We start from the raw sequence: 17,902 nt of genomic DNA on the forward strand, positions 1-17,902 counted from the left end.
ACAACCGTCAACTGTTTAACTTGCACTTATGCCACATCGGCGGAGGAATTGTACTTAAAGTTTTACCTTTGTATGAGCTGAGCAGTGAGGATGTTTGCATCTTGCAGATCTAGAAAGGAAGGAATGACACCTTGTGAGCATTTTGTATCACTAATGTGTAAACTCATGATCATCACAACCAGATGTTAGAAAAAAATAAAATAAAGCTAGGTAACATCTGTCATGGGGTTTATATTTAAACACAGCTAGGATATTTTTTTTTCTCTTCTTCCTCCGTGCCTCTCCAGCAAAGACATGTTATCTAACAGGGTCACGGTGAGGCCCTTTGCCCGGTGCGGGGAGAGGAAGTATCAAAGCAGCCAGTCTGGCACTGCGCCCTAAGGCCCCCTGTGAACCACCCTGACTGTCTGATCCAACCACAGAACGTGGCCCCTCAAAGGGGAATTCGGGTTCATGTCCAGGCCCTGTTAGCTTTGAGCTAATGAAACAATAAAAGGACCCTGCGTGACCTCCTGCTGGTTTAGAAGCTGGAACATGCACACACCCCTGAAAACAGAGTGAAATTCTATTAACCTATTAAGTCCAGTCGAGCCGTGATGTAACACCCGTGAAATTATGCTGCGGATAATAGGCGATCTCGCCCATTAGATCAACACAAACACATGTGTAAAAAACAGGTGCCGGGGATGGGGGCGGGTGTGGAGCTTAGCCAAGTTAGCGGGGCGGGTGTGATTTACAAGGCCCGAGACAGACAACAGCTGACTAACAGGACGAGGAAGAGAGTGAGTGGTTGAGGACCATCTGTGATGTGTCAGCATACACTCGTTTTTTTTCCCCCTGTGCTCTCTCAAAGCATTAGTGGCTAAATCCTTTGTGCTGGCATGCAATTACACAGAGGTCAGACTCCAGACTCCAGATCCCCTCCACAACACTATTGCAATTTTAAGCCGCTAAGTCCATGTGGCGATTCACAATTTGATGCCGCTGATCTGCGATGTTGGCAAGCAACTGTAACAATATCGTGTGGGAAAAGAAAATAGGATGCGGTCGGCGGCGTGTTGTCCCCCTCGACTTCGTGGTCGCGTGCGCTGTTTTCGAGATAAAGCTTGAAGGAGACAACAGCTGGACATCGAAGAGGCGAGGCTGTAGGAATCATAGAAAACGTTCTCAGAGACAAGCTACTAAATAATCACTATATCTCCGTCTAAATGTGAGTATTCTTCAGGTTCAGGGTTCGGCTGAGATCCAGAAAACATTCATTGGAATTCTTCCTGTGAGCGCCAAAAAAACATGTACTCAAGGTGTCCTGCTGTTTACACGGCCTCCTGCACTTGTCTGGGAAAGCGTCCATGTACTGCAATTCCATGGATTACGCTGTGATTCAGCAGCCTTCAGTGTACTAAACTGCATCAAGTGCTGTGCAATAAAATGTCCCTTCCTTTCCCATGCGAACAGGAAAGCATCGCATTGTTAAGTAGGATTAAGGAAGGTGAAGCTGTTGCATATGCGGGTTTCTCCGCACTTCCCGAAAACGTGTGAACAATCAGCGGGTGATTTATGAAGTATTAGGATTCTCTGCTGATGCAAATCGCTCACAGACCCGTCCCTGACCCCGTTCCAGCAGGATTAGTCTGAGAAAGTTCAGGAGAGACACCTGTTTGTGGGCTGTTATCCGCCACAAAGTTATCCAGGACTTTAAAAGCGGAGGGAAGTGATTTGACATCATTTCAATTATTCCAACTGTCAAAATGAGACACTCCCAGAGGAAACGGAAAATGTTCCCTCCACGCAGACCATGAAAGCAAACCCTTAACTAGGTTTTGGGAGAAATTGTACATGCAAAATTTCCTGACAGCCCTTTGAAGTTTTGTTGATGTGACAACAACAAACAAAAAAAAACTCTACACACTTCAGTTGCTGTCAAGTTGAGATTTGTAGTTCTCTGCGTTCTGCTGTCTGGGGTATTTCAAATTTGTGAACATCAAGCAGACCCGCGTGCATATTTGCAGTTGAGCTTTTCATCAGGACCCGAACTCCTGGGTGCATCCTGAATGTGGGGAGGAAATACGTTTCAAACTATTTCATCTGTGGAGTCCAAAAAGTTATTTAAATAATCAATAATTGTTTGGAACAGCCTTTGTGTCTCTCTGCATTAACCTGTCATCAGTCACTGGCTTGCTACATATAGCATCAATGCAACAACTATGCTAAGCTAAGACAACTCCATTTAAGATAACGTTTATCTTATACCAATAATTTGGGTATGTACAGATATTAGGGCAAAGTTAAGCACACAAGTCTTCTGTACATAGACGCGTCTCATCGTGTTTTATAGCATTAAATAACTTAATAAAACAGAAGAATAAACACTTGGACATGAATCAATCTGATAAGGAATTAATTATTATCAGAGAGACAAACTTATTTGACGTGGACTTCGACTTTGGTCCATTGTCCCATCAACTGACATGGAGGAGGCAGGGTTTCGGACCTAGGACACTTTGGCTGTGCTTTCGGGGAACAGTCATGTTGACCAAATTAATTTACAGTCTGTCTGTAAAAAGAGCCTTAATAGCTCCTCTAGTGTGTTTCTATTGATCTGCAGGAGCCACCAGGGCCAATCGGGGGAATTGATGAAAAGGTGGGCTGACGTGTCTGGAATTCTCTTCCCATCTCCTGACAGCTGTGACCTTTCAAAACCACGACACGTTCTACTACCATCTCGACTTGGTCCGATGTAAATCAGTGAGATTCATCCACAACGAGATCCAAAGGTCACCACTGAGCTGATCAACAACAGGACCCCACGACCTTAACTTAACTTCAGATCTATTCTTTGATGCAGCAAACCATCACGAGGGTAAACGCCTGCGGTCAAAATGTCAACTGTGCTCATCACTGCTCCCCTCCCACATGAGTGTTTTTAAAAAAAAGGATTTGGGACTTTAATGGACTCCTGGAATCTGCTCAGGCCTCTGCCGAAGCCTCATGCCAGACAGTCACAGCTGAACTCGGGCCAAATTGACTTTGGACACTGCAGCTTGTCGATACAATTTGCAGACAGCGTAAATATCCAGCACTGATTTTAAAATAGCCACCGGAGAATAGACCTCAAACGGCCCACAGAGATATTTTTAGCCAGGTTTGGGTTAAACTACTAACAAGTCAGCATTTCAAAGTAATGCACAGGAGCGCAAAGCACAGCTGTGGATACTTTTAAATGACGTTTCAGATATTTTGCAAGTCAAAGAGGAGGCAAATGAGGGAACCTGGTTTAGTGTGTGTTCATTTTCCCTTAAAGACACTAGAGGGCAAACAGCTTGAGTTAGTAAATGAGATAAAACATAAATGTGATTTGTTCAACATACATCTGTCAAGAAAATGTAGATGTGGGGAATCAAATATACACAGAAAAACAATCACGTAAAGAAAAGCAGGAATAATAACAAAGTGATAAGGAAGGAGAAGGAGGAGGAGACTTTTGAGACCTCGAAATAACTGCAGTGCAACAAAATGGGATTTTATTTGCTATGTGTTTGAACACCACATTCTGACAGTCCCGGCGCTGGAGGTTTCTGGCCGACTGGGCACAGCTGGGTTGCCCCTACAAACTCACTCCCCCTCTTATTCAGGATTAACTCAGTATTCCCAATGCAGGAATTCGTGGGGTCATTTTCGAGACATTTGTTGATTTATAAGTTAATTTCTTCACTGCTGATAATGTGGATCGCAAGCGAGCATGTCCTAGATGAAGAAACGTGGAGGGTGTCTAGGCAACAAACCACCTCGCGCTATTCATGTCATCTAATCTCCCTCCTTCCCGTCTGCAAAATAAAAATAACACCTTCAAAACACGACTAATATTTGAGGCTCATCGTTGAGTTTCTTTTCTAAAAGTTATTCCAACCGCAAGTGGATATTATTCACTGCAGCTTATGTCCTTCAAGTTCCTTCTCACAATTTCCCCTTTGTGATGTGTAAGGAAGAAAGAAAACCTAATACAAAATATTAAAAGTAGTTCATACATTTAAATAAGTTGGAGAAGTTTAGATTTTTGTTTCCATAATACTAACAATTGTGCAATTCAAAGCCTGTTCATGACTTCAGATGACTTCAGGCCCCATGTACTTTTTATCTGCGTGCTGCATACGAGGACGCTACTCAGGAAAAAAAAAAGGTCAAGGGCAGTCAGTGAGGACCCACAGCACACTTATTTCCATGCCGTATCCCTTCAATCAGGCTGTGACCTTAACAGTACTGATGGAACAATAAATCAAGGAAATTGCTGAGTACTATCTTAATGTTTCAGATCCTTACAACACACGGAAGTCGGCCAGAGGAAATTTCTTTAATGTCAGGGCCAAGCCTTTGTGATGGAATGATACTTTACTTTTGTGACCCCTTTATACTGGATGTGGGAAATAATGGCTCAATGTCCGACATGTTCCATACTTATTTATGATTCGTTATTTTTAGTCCTTAAATTGCAGGCTTTAAATTCTCCCTCTCTCTGCCGGGGGGAACCCACATGCAAATAAATATGAGCAGACAGTGTGTGTGTGTGTGTTTGCAGAGATAAAGGACAGGTCAAAGTGAGACTGATTTTACTCACCAGTGGAAAATGTGGAGGGCAGAATGTCATCGCTGCTTCGGTGAGGGAAGTGATCCCTAAAACACAAAATAAATTGAATTATTCACGCAATGTAAACAAGATATGCCGGAGCTTGAACTTTTTTTCCAACCACTTAGAAGGACCGAGTTGGACCCCTGCTCTGAGCAAAAGCCTAAATATACATTTATGTGATGAATGATTTATAATGGTGTAACTTGATGCCAATCCCTGTAACGTTATTTCTTAAATGTGAAAACAAGACATCTTACTGTCAAAACAACTCGTGTGAATTTTGTTTTCTTCCCTTGTTATGCTCGATTACTATCTGGCACCTGCTCTTTAAGTGCAAAGCTGTGTATCTCCTGTAAAATATATTAAGATGTTGCACTAAACTTAATGGAAACCGGTGCATAAGATGTTCTATATATATATATATATATACACCCAGATCAAAATAGCAAATGTTGCACAGTGTCAGCGAATCCAGGTCTGAACCCAGTCGACATCGTAACCATATGTTAAAAGAATTAATAATTAAAACAACACTTTACTGATATACTATCAGGAGACCGGCTTGAATAATGCACCAGCCGTTGAGGAAGTTTGCTATCTGCTGGCTCCGAGCACAGGAGTTGTCAGCTGGTTGGGATCATTATTTCCAAACAAGACCCGCACTACAAAGCCGACAAATGACAGCGCGGCATAATAAGATTGGCGTATCTGCCTTGTGTGCATTTATGTCAAATGGGCCCCGCTATTCTTAGAACAGTTTGTTTGTAGTGTTTAATTATTTAGAGATGGCAGCACTTTTGAGACTGGAATAGGGAAATGAGCGGGCCACGGGATGACAAAGCATCACACAGCAGAAACTGTGTCTATTTCTGTTTCCCTCTTCGCAGTTGTGGGATTTCGAGTCCTCAGATGCAACAGTGTATTTTACCTCGTCAGATGCAGCTCGGGTATAGGCCGCAGGTCCATGGAGGAGAAGTTCTCCACCACAGGTGAGTCGAGATTTGCTGAGCCGTTGCTTAGTCTGTCGCTGCTCTCGTATCCAGATTCTGTTCGCTGGATCTTCCAGTTGTCACTCCGCACTTTCAAAGCCGCTGGGCCCTTCGACCTGTCCTTGTCACTGTAGCCGCCCCGGCCATCCGAGTCCAGCGAGCTCCGGCTGCCACCGGTTTCATGCCTCTGCTCATCCTCGTAGATGGTCATCAGGCTCTTGGGTTTGCGTTCCTCCCGGCCTCCCCATGTGAACTCTCGGTCTCGCTCGCGGTCACGGGACGGCGACTGACTGCTGGGTCTTCTCCGTGGGCTGTGCTGCCTCCGCTCTTGAATTGGCGAATTTCCATTGCCAGCGCCACTCAAAACACTGTCCACATTTAGCGCCTCCCGCATGGGTTTCCACGGGCGACTGGCCCTGCTGCGACTGTTCGCTCCACTTCCAGGACGCTCTCTGGACTCTTGGCTGCTGTCTGTATCATATCCGTTGGAGACCTGGTCAATCCGCCGGCTATGATGGCCACCGCTGACACTGGGAAGCACTTGGACTCTGGAGTGAGAGCGAGAGGGTTCTTGGGAGGATCGTCCACCCAAGTGGGGCGTCCGCTCAGTCCGTGTGGGACCTTTTCCTTGGCTGCTGTACAGGCGAGTCTCCACGTGCTGTTTGAAGCCATTCTCTGGAGGGGAGACGGAGCGGGAGTAGGTCCTGTCCTGGGCTGCATCTGAGGACAAGTCAGATAAGGTTTCATGAATGGGTTGAAACATGAGAAATTGAATGGCAAAGTATATTCTATAAAGACACTTCAAGTCACAGATTGAAGAATACTTTCAAAAATGTAAGGTACATTAGGATAAGACATTTATCCAATTAACCAACATAATAATAAATAACCAGTTATACTAATCAGATATTCTCACCCACATAGGCTGAGGTTCCTTATCAAGTATAAAAAGATTTATGCATCAAATTTGTAAACAAGTAAATGAACCAATTACCCCATACACAAACTCAGGCAGCAATCGAAAAAGCCATTTTTCTCCAAGACTAGAGCGGATTCTTCCCTGCATGTTACCTGACCTTTCTGTCTTTCCTGACGCACCTGATGCAAAAGGACAGCATCATTAATAACGTGGCCCGAGAACCCAAAATTGCCTTTCGCTGAAAGTCAAAAAGCTACGACACCAAGACACAAAGCTGTCGTAAAAAAAGAATAGAGCAGGTCGGGTGGAGCGCGAGGGCACAACAACAACAGGGTTACAGGTGACGTCTGCACATGACAGGGAGGTGTGAATTACGACCAATGTGTGCTGTGCAGACAGAGGCTAGACAGCTTGTATCGAGGACACCATGTAGGTGTCATTGGCAGAAAGGTTGCACTGTGGTGTTTTATGTATGCATGTGTGTGTGTGTATATCTGTGTGCATGCATGGATTAGTTTCCCCGTTGGACACGTCTGAACATGATAGTGAGGGTACGGATGTGCGTTTGCTATTCCAAGGACTGTGCGAGCGACTCTCAAAATACATCCGTCCTGAAACCTGGTTCACTATATAGCTATAGGTGCCCCCGCAATATTTATTTAATTCTCCATCACAGAGAACACACGTAAAAACCATGTCAACAAAATCAAAATAATGTTTTTTTAAAAGGTGGGAAAATAGGTAAAATAAGTAGATTTCCCTGCATGTTAGCAAACCTTAAAGACAAGGCATCATTTAATGTACAGGGTTCATCAATACAACGTTATAGTCTACAGCTGACACCGCTTTAGTCAGAGGCTGTGTCCTTTGTCCCGGAGTCACCATCTAATTCACCACGAAAAGCAATCTAAGGTAACGTGTTTTCAGGTGAAAACAAAAAACTAAATTTAGTACTACACTAAACTGTCAGTGCTTTGGACTTAAGCCCAAACGTCCCTGTTGCTTGGGATTCTGCTGACTGTGTGCCAGAGTTAAATCACAACCAACATCCCTGTCTGTGTTTTTGCTTGTGTGTAAGATACCAGCGTGTTTTCTGCCAGCTCGGTGTCGTCAGCTCAACACGAGGCTGTGGATCATTTTTTTTGGGAAGAATGGTATCAGGTCTGAATCGATCCAGTCAGAGATCATTTAGAAATTCCTGGGGTTATCCCATAGTCCATTATGGGTAAAAAAGTTGCTTCGGCTATTATTTAAGAAGTCCTTTTTAGAAAAGTGCTGTCCTGGGCATGATCCGTGCTGTGGTCGTTTACATAAACTGTGGTGTCACCTCCCGCCTCGCCATTCATCACGGCAGTGACACTCGCCCTCCCTTAGTCTCCCTGCATTCAATCATAATGTGCTGTGAGCTCGGTGCTAACCCGGGCTACTGCTGTTGACATGGCGGATTTGGGAGTGTGTTAGAATTGGGTCCCCATAATCCCCCTCACTGATACTTAATTGAAAGTACTGATGTACTAAAGGAGTCTTAAAAGAGCTGACCAATCGGCCCCCTGATTAGAACAGACACACAAACTCAATTTGGGAAGAACAAGGAGGAGACGTAAGAAAAACAGTGGCACAAATATGAGTTTTTGGAGTTAAATGCATCCTTTGATCAAATCAAACAGTGTTTATCACTACTTGGGTTGACCTGTTTAGTTTATTGTGTGTATTTGCTGTCCATGGTCATGCACAGCACAGCGAGGGGAACCAATGGCTCTGAATATGAGAGAGTGGGATCAAGGCAGGCTCCAACAGACGTCAGCACTTAATCCCCTTTCTGACACATTGCTCCCGAACCGAGGGTTACGTAAGGGATGGGGAAGCGGAGGGGCTAGCCTTTTGTATCACACACCCTTGAGGTTCTCGTGCGTTTGTGTTGCAGTGTGTTAGTCTGCTCTTATCAATGCACATGCTGTACAGTGCATCTGCAACCTACGTACCTCTGTAGCGCGTCTCCACCCTCCGTTGACCGCTCCTGTCAGGCTCTCGTCTGGATGGATGCATCCCCCGCACCTCTCCTGCTCTCTGGGCGACTTCCCGAGAAATGTCCCTGAGGCGGCTCTTGGGATCACTGGTGCCAATGTTCACTACAAAACAAACAAATGGCAGGTTTTTACCATCGGGAATCTGGCACAATTGAGAGGAATGCAGCCAGTATGTAATTAATGCAACTTCTGCTGAGTCAGGAGGGGATTTCCACCAGTGCAGACACCATTAAATGTATTTTTATCTCAGTGAGCATATAGATGTGTACCCTCCTTTTCACTGTCACTGTTTTCCACCTCTTAGTCCCAAGCCCCCCGCCCCCCGAGGCACTGAGCACTTGCTGAGTGTGTAGACGGAGGCTAACTTTACAACACATCATTGTGCTGATGTATACAGTACATTTTGTGCTCCGTGAAGGGAAAGGCAAAAGGGTGGAAACGTGGCCGCGCGGAGAGTTCATCTCCTCCGTGTCTGGCAGACATTCACTTTGAAACGCAATGATTAGTCACGGCCCTGGAAAACATGATCATGCTGTGGTTCTGTTAGCTGTCTGAAATGTCAACACAAACAACTGTGGGCAGAGGCTGATGTGTTTGGAAAAAAAACAGCTCTTTTTTAGACTGTTTTTGTACCTCAATATTCACTCCAGCACTAAAATAGAGAATATTTGGTCGTTGACAAAATGCTGAATCACGACTTAATAATTTCCCTTTTAACTTGACTTCAGTTTCTTACTTTTATTGCGCTGACTGCAACACTCCCTCCCCACACCGCAGATTAGCAAAAAAGTTTCCAAAGCTGTTTTAACACATGCACTGAATTCTGGGTATTTTCCTGATATTTCCAGAGGGGCGGTATGTGAGAATGAAAATGTCCAAGTCAGTTGCTCCAGATATTTCTAAAAATGTGATAGATGCAAATCTGAGACAAAACATACACGAAGAAGACACGGACAAAGGTGTCAACTTGGAAAGACAATGGCACTTTTTGCCGATAAAAGCCGACACCGGTATCGATGTGCTGTAAACAAGCAGAATTAATATGTGATGTTTTGCCTCCTGTATGTTCTACCCGGTCACCACCCCTGGCCTGAATGTTCTGGAAATGTTCCAGTTGCTGTGAAAGCGTCTGACCCGGCCAATCTCCTGCTGTTATCCACAAGACAAACTCGGGTCGTGTCTGAAAACAGCTCAAGTGAAGGGAAACAATGACAAAGACCTTCACAGCTTCATGCAGACAATGAAACTTGCAATAATATCAAAGGAGATTCAATTTCACCCGCTTTGTGTCATTTTCTAGAGCCACTTCCTTATCTTAACAAAATCTCTCCTCCTCAATTTACACTCTTCCTCTACTTGGGCTTAAACATGTGGTGAGCAGGCAGCTCTTAGTGACCTCTCTCTTCAGCAAGGGTCGCTAATCCCCTTCTGTGTTACTAGCATAGCTAGGTTTAGTTTGACAGCAAAGACATTTAATCATCTCTTCCTCTGTCTTCGTCTGGTCGCTGTACCAGATCTGTGTCACCACTCTCTGTGGACAGAAATATTTATAAATGAAGCCGTCTTTCAAGGCCAAAACTACAACCAGTACAAAAGGTGACTTATCTCTCTGTGGTTTTTATTTATCACTGCAAGACACTCCACTTGCACATGGAAATACTGTGTTTTATTTAGGCTGATACTGGTAATGTTGGAACAATTTCCTTCCTTATCCTGCAGTGGAAAACAAAACCTTGAGCACAACAGAGTTTTCCAGTCCTAAGCCCTTAATTAAACGAAATGTTATAATGGAAACTTTGATGTGTGTTCCTCCACATGTTGGGTTTTAAATCTCTCACTACCACTTTCACCGTTTCCACCATTTCTCCCTTACCTGGTCCCCGTCCTCCGCTGGTCTGAGCGCTGCCCCTGCTGAAGGTCGAAGGGGTTTTCTGTTTGAAAGAGCCTTGGCTCAACAGAGCGTTCAGGTTCTCCCTGGTGAGGTCCAGTTTCTTGGGGGCTGACACTGGAGAATCAAAGCCTGCGAGGGAAAAAAAGGAAATATACAGGATTTTTTTTTCAACCATACAAAACAAATATACAGATACACATGAGACCAAGAAACAGAAATTACTCAAATCCACATAGTGTTTTTCTTGGTTTTTTTGCAGGATCATCTAGTTTGGTCCGGCGCCCTGTCAGCTCTGATGGGCAGTGAGCGGCTGCCACAGCTTGGACCTGGGGCTCGGCCAGCATGGAGAGTTGAAGGAGGATCTTTAAAGGGGATAAAAAACCTCCCCAACCAAACAAATCCAGGGATATATAGTCCAACCAGAGGAGATGTTGTCATCAACAAATTTTCATTACTGCCCTGCGAACGCAACTAATATGATCTGGGATTATACACGTCCTGTAAAGGGTTGTTTTTGTTTCTCTGGATTGCATTTCTATTTAAAATGACTTGTAAATGAAGGGGAATTTTATTTATAGTTAATTATATGTTTGCTGGGGGAGTTCTGCCCAAATTAACCAACAGCATTTTAATTCTAGTAAGTTTTACATTTTTTTTTTACATTCGGTCTTAATAAAACACTCAACTCCAGCTGGGTATATAGAGGAAAATCACACTTTGACTCACCAACGAAACATTCAACTCAATCTCCAGCCTCTGAATTTCGATTACGACGCAGAACACTTTGAATTTAACACCAGAAACATTTTGGCTGCTGTTACATTCGACCAGCCTATAATGCCAAAATCCACTTCAGTTTTCTTTTATTCCCTCCATATCCCGCACTGGTTTTTACATCTATAAAGATGAAACAAAGAGGTAGCTGCACACCTCAGCGTCATATTAATGAGTGTTTTATGATATAAAATTATCATTAAATGGGTCCCTCGGGAGGGGATTATTGTTTCGCAAATGCAACAAAACAACCCATAAAGCTCAACAGCACTAATAAGGCTGATAAATGCATCTCAAAGGAATTTGATGTTGTTATTTCCAGAACAAGACACTGAATCAACTCTCCATCTGACCCACTGTAGTAAGGCTGTTTAGCTAAGAGAACTTCTTCAGGGGCACAGCGAATATTATTCATGAAGAGGATTTCTACCGTGAACAAATACAGAACAAAAACAGATTCTGTAAAGACCCTGATGGTTTGTTATATCATACCTTGTCCTTGTGACTGGCTGCTGTTTGGTCTCGAGACATCATCCGCGGTGATAGCACTCCCGTCAGGGTTGGCGTAAAAGAGGAGGAGAGGCTGGAAGTGGCCTTTGATACATTTGGTGACAACATCTTTCCACCTAATGCCGATCTACACCGAGCAAAACAAAGAAAAGATGATCAACACACATGTAGAAATCTAGAAAAGAGCTTCCGCAACTTTATGAGCGATAATAAAACATAGTGGAAGAAAACATCTGTCATCTTTATGCTTTTGGAGGATTAGTAAATTTGAAGTTATTAAAATGTTAAACAACAAATTTAGCAAATGGGAAACATTTCAGCTTGTTTCACTGTCGGCCGATCGAGGATGTGTGCAAATCAAGTCCGACTCTTGTCCAATTTGATTTGGAAAAGCAGATGGTTTGTACGGATGAAATGCGAATGCACTTTCTTTCTTTCTTGTGACTCCATCTGTTTTCATTTTATAAAGAGGTATCAAAAAAAAGCTTTGTTGAACAACTGATTTGAGTGAACAATTTCTTCGAAAAACCAGGTCTACTGACATCACTAAACCAATTTAATCAAACAACGTTTATGAAATCCACTGGCAACTTTGAAACCAATAACCACCTTTGTTGTGCAATGTCTACTTTGTACATGAATACAACAAACCGAGGTCAAATTGCACGATCACAATTAGCTACGTTGTGTGAGGTGTGCGTCTCGCCACAAAAGGCACCACAGAGGCAAGCTGCAGGCTAACAGATGCTTGTGTGCTCCTTAATTAAGCAAATGACGGGGGGGTGGGGGGGTGCGGGGGTTCGTGGGAGGAGGAGAGATAGAAGACTAGTAGATGAAGTGAAGAAGAAATAATACTGAGCAAAAAAAAAGCTAAAGAAAAGGAAAGATAGAAGTGACAGAGCTGCAGAGATGGATTACAAAATATCATGGAAAATGGATTGTAGTTGAAGAAATATACGTGAACACAATCTTCAGTATATGCTGCATGTTTTCTTTAAGTAAATTCATTAAAAAAAAATTGATCTGAGTAATCTATTCTAGTAGTTTGTACTGTAAGTAGTTAACCTGGGGGCTCAAATCAATAACTGTGCTATGGGCAAATGAGGATGTACTGATCTTTGCGCCTGAATGTTTTCTGTCCATAGACTTAATGTACAGCTATGACACAAGCTTCAATCTATCTAACTTAATTCAAAAGCACAAAGACCTGAGGCATTCGCTGCATCGCTGCTCTCTCCGTCTGGAATCCTCCTCCAAAACAAATCAGAGACAGCACCGACCAGTCCACTTTCAAAACATTACTCAAAACCCACATCTGCAGAACGGAATTAAATCTGTGAATATTTTTAGTTATTGACTTTCTCTGTGTCTTTGAGCATTGTTAAAATCTCCTCATGAATAAAATGTAATATTAATATTATTGTTATTATTAATCTGCTCCAGTTTTGATGTTGTCTTTACCTAACAATGATGCATTGATTCAGAATAACAAAACACCTATAAATCTGTGTCAGAGGTGTATGGATATTCTGTCAGTTACAAGAAAACAACACCAGTCAGCCACTCGGAATCGAGAAGACTCAGTGGCCATGATATAGGTATAATATATATAAACCTCACTATTGCGAATGTTTTGTCATTTTTTTTACTGAATAATGTTTATGCGTTTGGAAAAGCAGAGATTAGGTGACACTACAGTCACCATTTTGCAGCTGGGATTTGGGGAGTTACAGAAATGCTGGCAAGTTTCGATCCAGGTATGGACTTGGCAGGCGCTGAGCACTGGGGCTCCTTCATCTCAGCCGGTGGTGGCGGGGAGTAGGGGGGCCGGGGGGGGCTGCACACGCAGCACAAGTGGCTGATGGATTGACACGGAGCCAGCCAGCCGCTGCACCACAGTCCCCCGGAAAATTGTTTGAATGCGAGACAAAAGGTTTGCGCGCATGGTGCACCGCCACAGAAATGAACCCATTGTTGAGGATAAGAGGAAGAATGGATTCGCAAACTATATACCTGTACGTACACACACACACACAAAACCACTAACCTGCAAAAACACAAACACAAATAAATCTTTCTCATGCACACACAGCACATACAGTATACCGTGCATCTCAGCATTCTCACTGACCCTTTAACTTTTACCCAGTGAGAAGAAGGATCTTTACTGGTTTAGCTACACTTCACTGCTGCAGTCAGGGTTGGGGAAATTGCATTGGAAATCTGGGTGGGGGGTTGCGGGGAGGGGTTAGCTGACTGTTCAGTGCCATAGAGGCTGATCAACCCACAGGATTGTGAAGGGGCAATCCATGTGGTCCTCTTTGGGAGATAAAGAGAAGTGGTGATGGAGGGAAGTGACAGAATCTCACTAAATTCTGTTGCGAGCCATGATTTATAAACTCACGATAGAACGTTTTTATGAAAACAGATGTCCACGTTGTCTGTAAACAAATAACCTGATGCCCAAACTGTGAAAATTGTAGAAAAATATGGACATATATATCTCAACTTTCACGAAAGGTTTACTGTGACAAGATGTAACACGGCAATTCAGGTAAAGACTGATGGCTAAGCATTCTATTTTCTCTTCACTGGATCTTTATATTCCTGTATAAGAACATTAAAATATTTTGTTCTCTTTCGTTGGAATAGTTCGATGTGATCATAATAACTGTGTTGCTTCTTAAAACATTATAAATATTTTTTCACAATACATTTACAAACATTTTCACAAAGTACTTGTAGTGTTTCCCAACGCACACTCTGTGATATATTCAGATTAATTGTACTGTGAGTACAACAGTCCAAAATCAAAAGATAATCAATTTACTTCACCAATTATTTGTTTCATTATAATAGTTATTGGTTCACTAATCTGTCAATAAACCGATTAAACTGACAATAACTTCTAACATTTTAAATTTTCTGACCTCTTTTACGGTTGCATCATCAAAGAAGACCCATTTGGAGGACTTGGTGTGGAAGGCGAAGGCACAGTAGTGGCGGCTGGAGTAGCAGATCATCCCCACGAGCAGCAGCTCTCCCTTTTTGGCATGTTCATCAGTTACCCTGTAGAAGAGCTGCTCCCATACACACACACAAAACACATAAATACATACTTATCAGCATCAACGCTGCAGTAAGTGGGCAGGCAAGTGAGTGATGTTGATAGCTGGGGGAGGATCAGTTACTCCATCGGTTAATAGATTGTGGTCTGAGGGAATGAACTGACAATCAGCGTGAATAAGGGCTGGTTTAAATCAGTACTGTCATAGCAACACTTAATATCAAGACTTATACAACAGTGTTCCAAAGTTGTCTTGGTAATGACCTAAATTCGAATACACGGGGATGATTTCTAATTTTAATTCTTACGTAATTTCAGAGAGAAATAAACGAATTTGTAAAGGATTTAGCAGATATATGGTGAAAGTGTGAGTGAGACTATCACTTGTTTCTCCCTCACACATTTCCTGCACAGGCAGTTCTCCGTTTCCCCCCTTTGTCAAACAATAGATTTCAAAGCAGATGAAGGGGTGGGAGGGCTCCCTTTAATAAAGAAAAAAAGTCACATGAAACGCTCCCATAATGAATCAAGGCCTTTGTGCCACACTAGAAAGGGAGGTGTGTGGGGGGGGTCGTCTGACAAATTCTTCTGATGGCATGGCTTTGGAAACACACAAGAGGGAGCTGTCAAGTAAACTGTTTGAATCTTTCAATAAAGACATTATGCAACATGTGGAGCAAATGAGCATGCCCTGATCTGAACGACACCGATTGATTGTTTGGGGTTTTTTTGCACAATGGACTGATGTGATCAGGCTACTGAGGGAAGTCATGTGGGCAGAGGAGTACACGTGGTCACATGTTTGCATACTTCACACTACGGGTGGGATTCTACAGGCACCTCAAGATTTGATTCCGATTCATTGGGCAACGATTCAATGATAAAACGATTATCGATACACAATTTATTTTTGTATCACTGTGTGACTACTAGCGGTGTGCATCTTCACTAGCCTCCTGATTCGTGCTTTAAAAAAGTATTTGAGACTCTTATTACAAGTGTCTTTCTGTCGCTATTTAGTTTTTGATCAATGCCAGATCATGAATCCAGATGTTCCGGTCACTTTAACCCTGATGTCCTGGCTGTGCACATCTCGTGCTGTGTGTAGCAGATGAACTACCTGCGCACTTGTTTTAATACTCAGACAGGAGACTGACACTGTAAAAGATGACAAGACCTCAAATGTGCATCTGTCCTGATCCTGAAGCAGCGATTATAATTATGCAGCGACGGGACATCGCTAAAAAATGAACATAGCGGCAAACAGGAATGGATTATGTTCCGTCTCTGCATCGACGCAGTCGTCCACATCCGCAGCGCGATGCATCGAAAAAACGATTCATTTCCCCACCTCTACTTTCACACCAACAATAAGTGAAAATGAGCAGTGCAACAACAGCAGTCTGGAATACATGCTTTTTCCTCCCTGTCTCACTGACATCTCTTCTGCCCACATGTTCCTTCAGGCAGGCATTCACACACATGCCCAGGAAAACACAGAGACAAGGGGAGGGGCTTTTTTGACCAGCTGACCAAGGCCAGCAGGGGCTTTTTGATCAGTGGTGTGGGCCAACTGGGCATGGGCCGCTGACTGCTTATGCAACAGGCCCGACTTACAGAGAAATAATCCCCACTTTATTTCCCACATATGTTCGATTGCACCAAAAACAAACTGACCCTAAAACCCGCACAAAAAGCACAAAATGGTAGCTGTGTGAATGGCTTAATTCCAACAAGAGCCACTGAACCATGTCTGGAGGGAGTTATTTGATGATATGTTAATTACTTCATCTAAAAAGATATCAAATCTGACCATCTATTCTTTTTGTGAAAACATCCTCTCACTCACAGGAATGTTCATACTGATATTACAGTACCTTACAGGTCACAAAATATAAAAAGGGAGTAAAAGAAAAAGGTAAAAACAAAACTCATCAGTAAATTATTTATAAATTCTACTCACTGCAGAGAGACTGAGATGAGGTCCCAGGGAGCGGATAACATCCTCGGTGAGGTCTGACTGGTCAGAGTCCCACACGAAGCCGATGGTCACTATTTCTGGGGAGTTCATGAGGACCCGTCTGATCTTAATCCTCTGACCACAGTTGCTCTAGGAAAAAAAAACAAAAACAAAGACTACGTTTAAGTAAATAATCATACACAAGGAATATCGAAAAATGTAATGTTTGAGATTCTGAGGTCTGCCTAAAATGGCTCATCTAATTTAACAGCCATTCAACCACCATGAAAGGCTTTTGCAGCACAACTTACAGGACAGTTACGAAGGTCCCCTATCGTACTCGCTGCTTGTAACAGATCCCCGAAGGACTCGTCTCTGCGCTGAAGCGTCTGTTGACTGAAGAGATGCAGAGTGATTGATGTTTGTTGGGAGAAAAAACAAAAAAACCCTGCTGTGTGTACATACAGAAATATGCAGGACGTGAAATGCAAAAACAGAGTAGAGCAAAAAGGAAGGAAAGTTTCACGTTGCCTTTGCCTTACCAGAGTGCGGTGGTAGAGACATAATGCACCAGCTCAGTAAACGGCAGCGGGTCGGATGACGCCCCACAGCTACGGCACACAGACTGCAAGGGGGAGAGAGGCAGAGAGACCGGGGGGGGACAGACACAAGAAAGAGATACAAAAAAAGATAAATTGGTGTGAGTTCAGCAGCCACTGCCAAGGACTTCGCCAAGTCAGCATGTCATCAGAAAATGTTACGCTCCTACAAAAGTCTTTTAGTTGTATAAATTATGGCAAGAGATTAAGACATGCCGGTTTTGCTGCTTTTCCTTGTGTAATAAACTGTGGGTTTATGATTGGCATTATCAGGCATTCAATTTAATTTCTGAAGTTATAAATCTCATCACTGACACATGCAATCCTCATTTAGGCCTTTTATATTTGCTGGTGTTGGGAGCCCTGAAGTAACGGTGGAGCAGAATCCACTGAGGGATTTAGTGCACAGGCACATTATCTGCTTGATTCAGAGATAGAACCGGTTTGGGACGCTGACAGAGTCGGCGATGGGCATCACAGCCACAGGGCAGGGTTGTGTCTGAGTTGTGCTGGAATTTATGTGTGCACCATCTGTGATTTAT

The 17,902-nt window shown here is 43.2% G+C and overlaps 1 protein-coding gene across 3 annotated transcripts in view; it reads right to left on the reverse strand.

Moving 5' to 3' along the window:
• The window catches only part of LOC118102641 (inactive ubiquitin carboxyl-terminal hydrolase 53), a 32,662-nt gene that overhangs the window by 2,291 nt on the left and 12,469 nt on the right, over window positions 1-17,902 (reverse strand). For all 3 annotated transcript variants that reach the window (XM_035148972.2, XM_035148975.2, XM_035148974.2), the window contains exons 6-15: window positions 17,304-17,386; window positions 17,073-17,157; window positions 16,765-16,911; window positions 14,665-14,814; window positions 11,717-11,861; window positions 10,433-10,579; window positions 8,515-8,661; window positions 5,553-6,333; window positions 4,613-4,668; window positions 67-109 (exon numbers count right to left, since the gene is read on the reverse strand). In XM_035148972.2, the coding sequence (XP_035004863.1) occupies window positions 67-109; window positions 4,613-4,668; window positions 5,553-6,333; window positions 8,515-8,661; window positions 10,433-10,579; window positions 11,717-11,861; window positions 14,665-14,814; window positions 16,765-16,911; window positions 17,073-17,157; window positions 17,304-17,386 (1,784 nt within the window). The remainder of the gene's footprint in view (window positions 1-66; window positions 110-4,612; window positions 4,669-5,552; window positions 6,334-8,514; window positions 8,662-10,432; window positions 10,580-11,716; window positions 11,862-14,664; window positions 14,815-16,764; window positions 16,912-17,072; window positions 17,158-17,303; window positions 17,387-17,902) is intronic.

The sequence above is a fragment of the Hippoglossus stenolepis genome, chromosome 23 (genome assembly GCF_022539355.2).
Source record: "Hippoglossus stenolepis isolate QCI-W04-F060 chromosome 23, HSTE1.2, whole genome shotgun sequence".
Lineage (NCBI taxonomy): Eukaryota > Metazoa > Chordata > Actinopteri > Pleuronectiformes > Pleuronectidae > Hippoglossus > Hippoglossus stenolepis.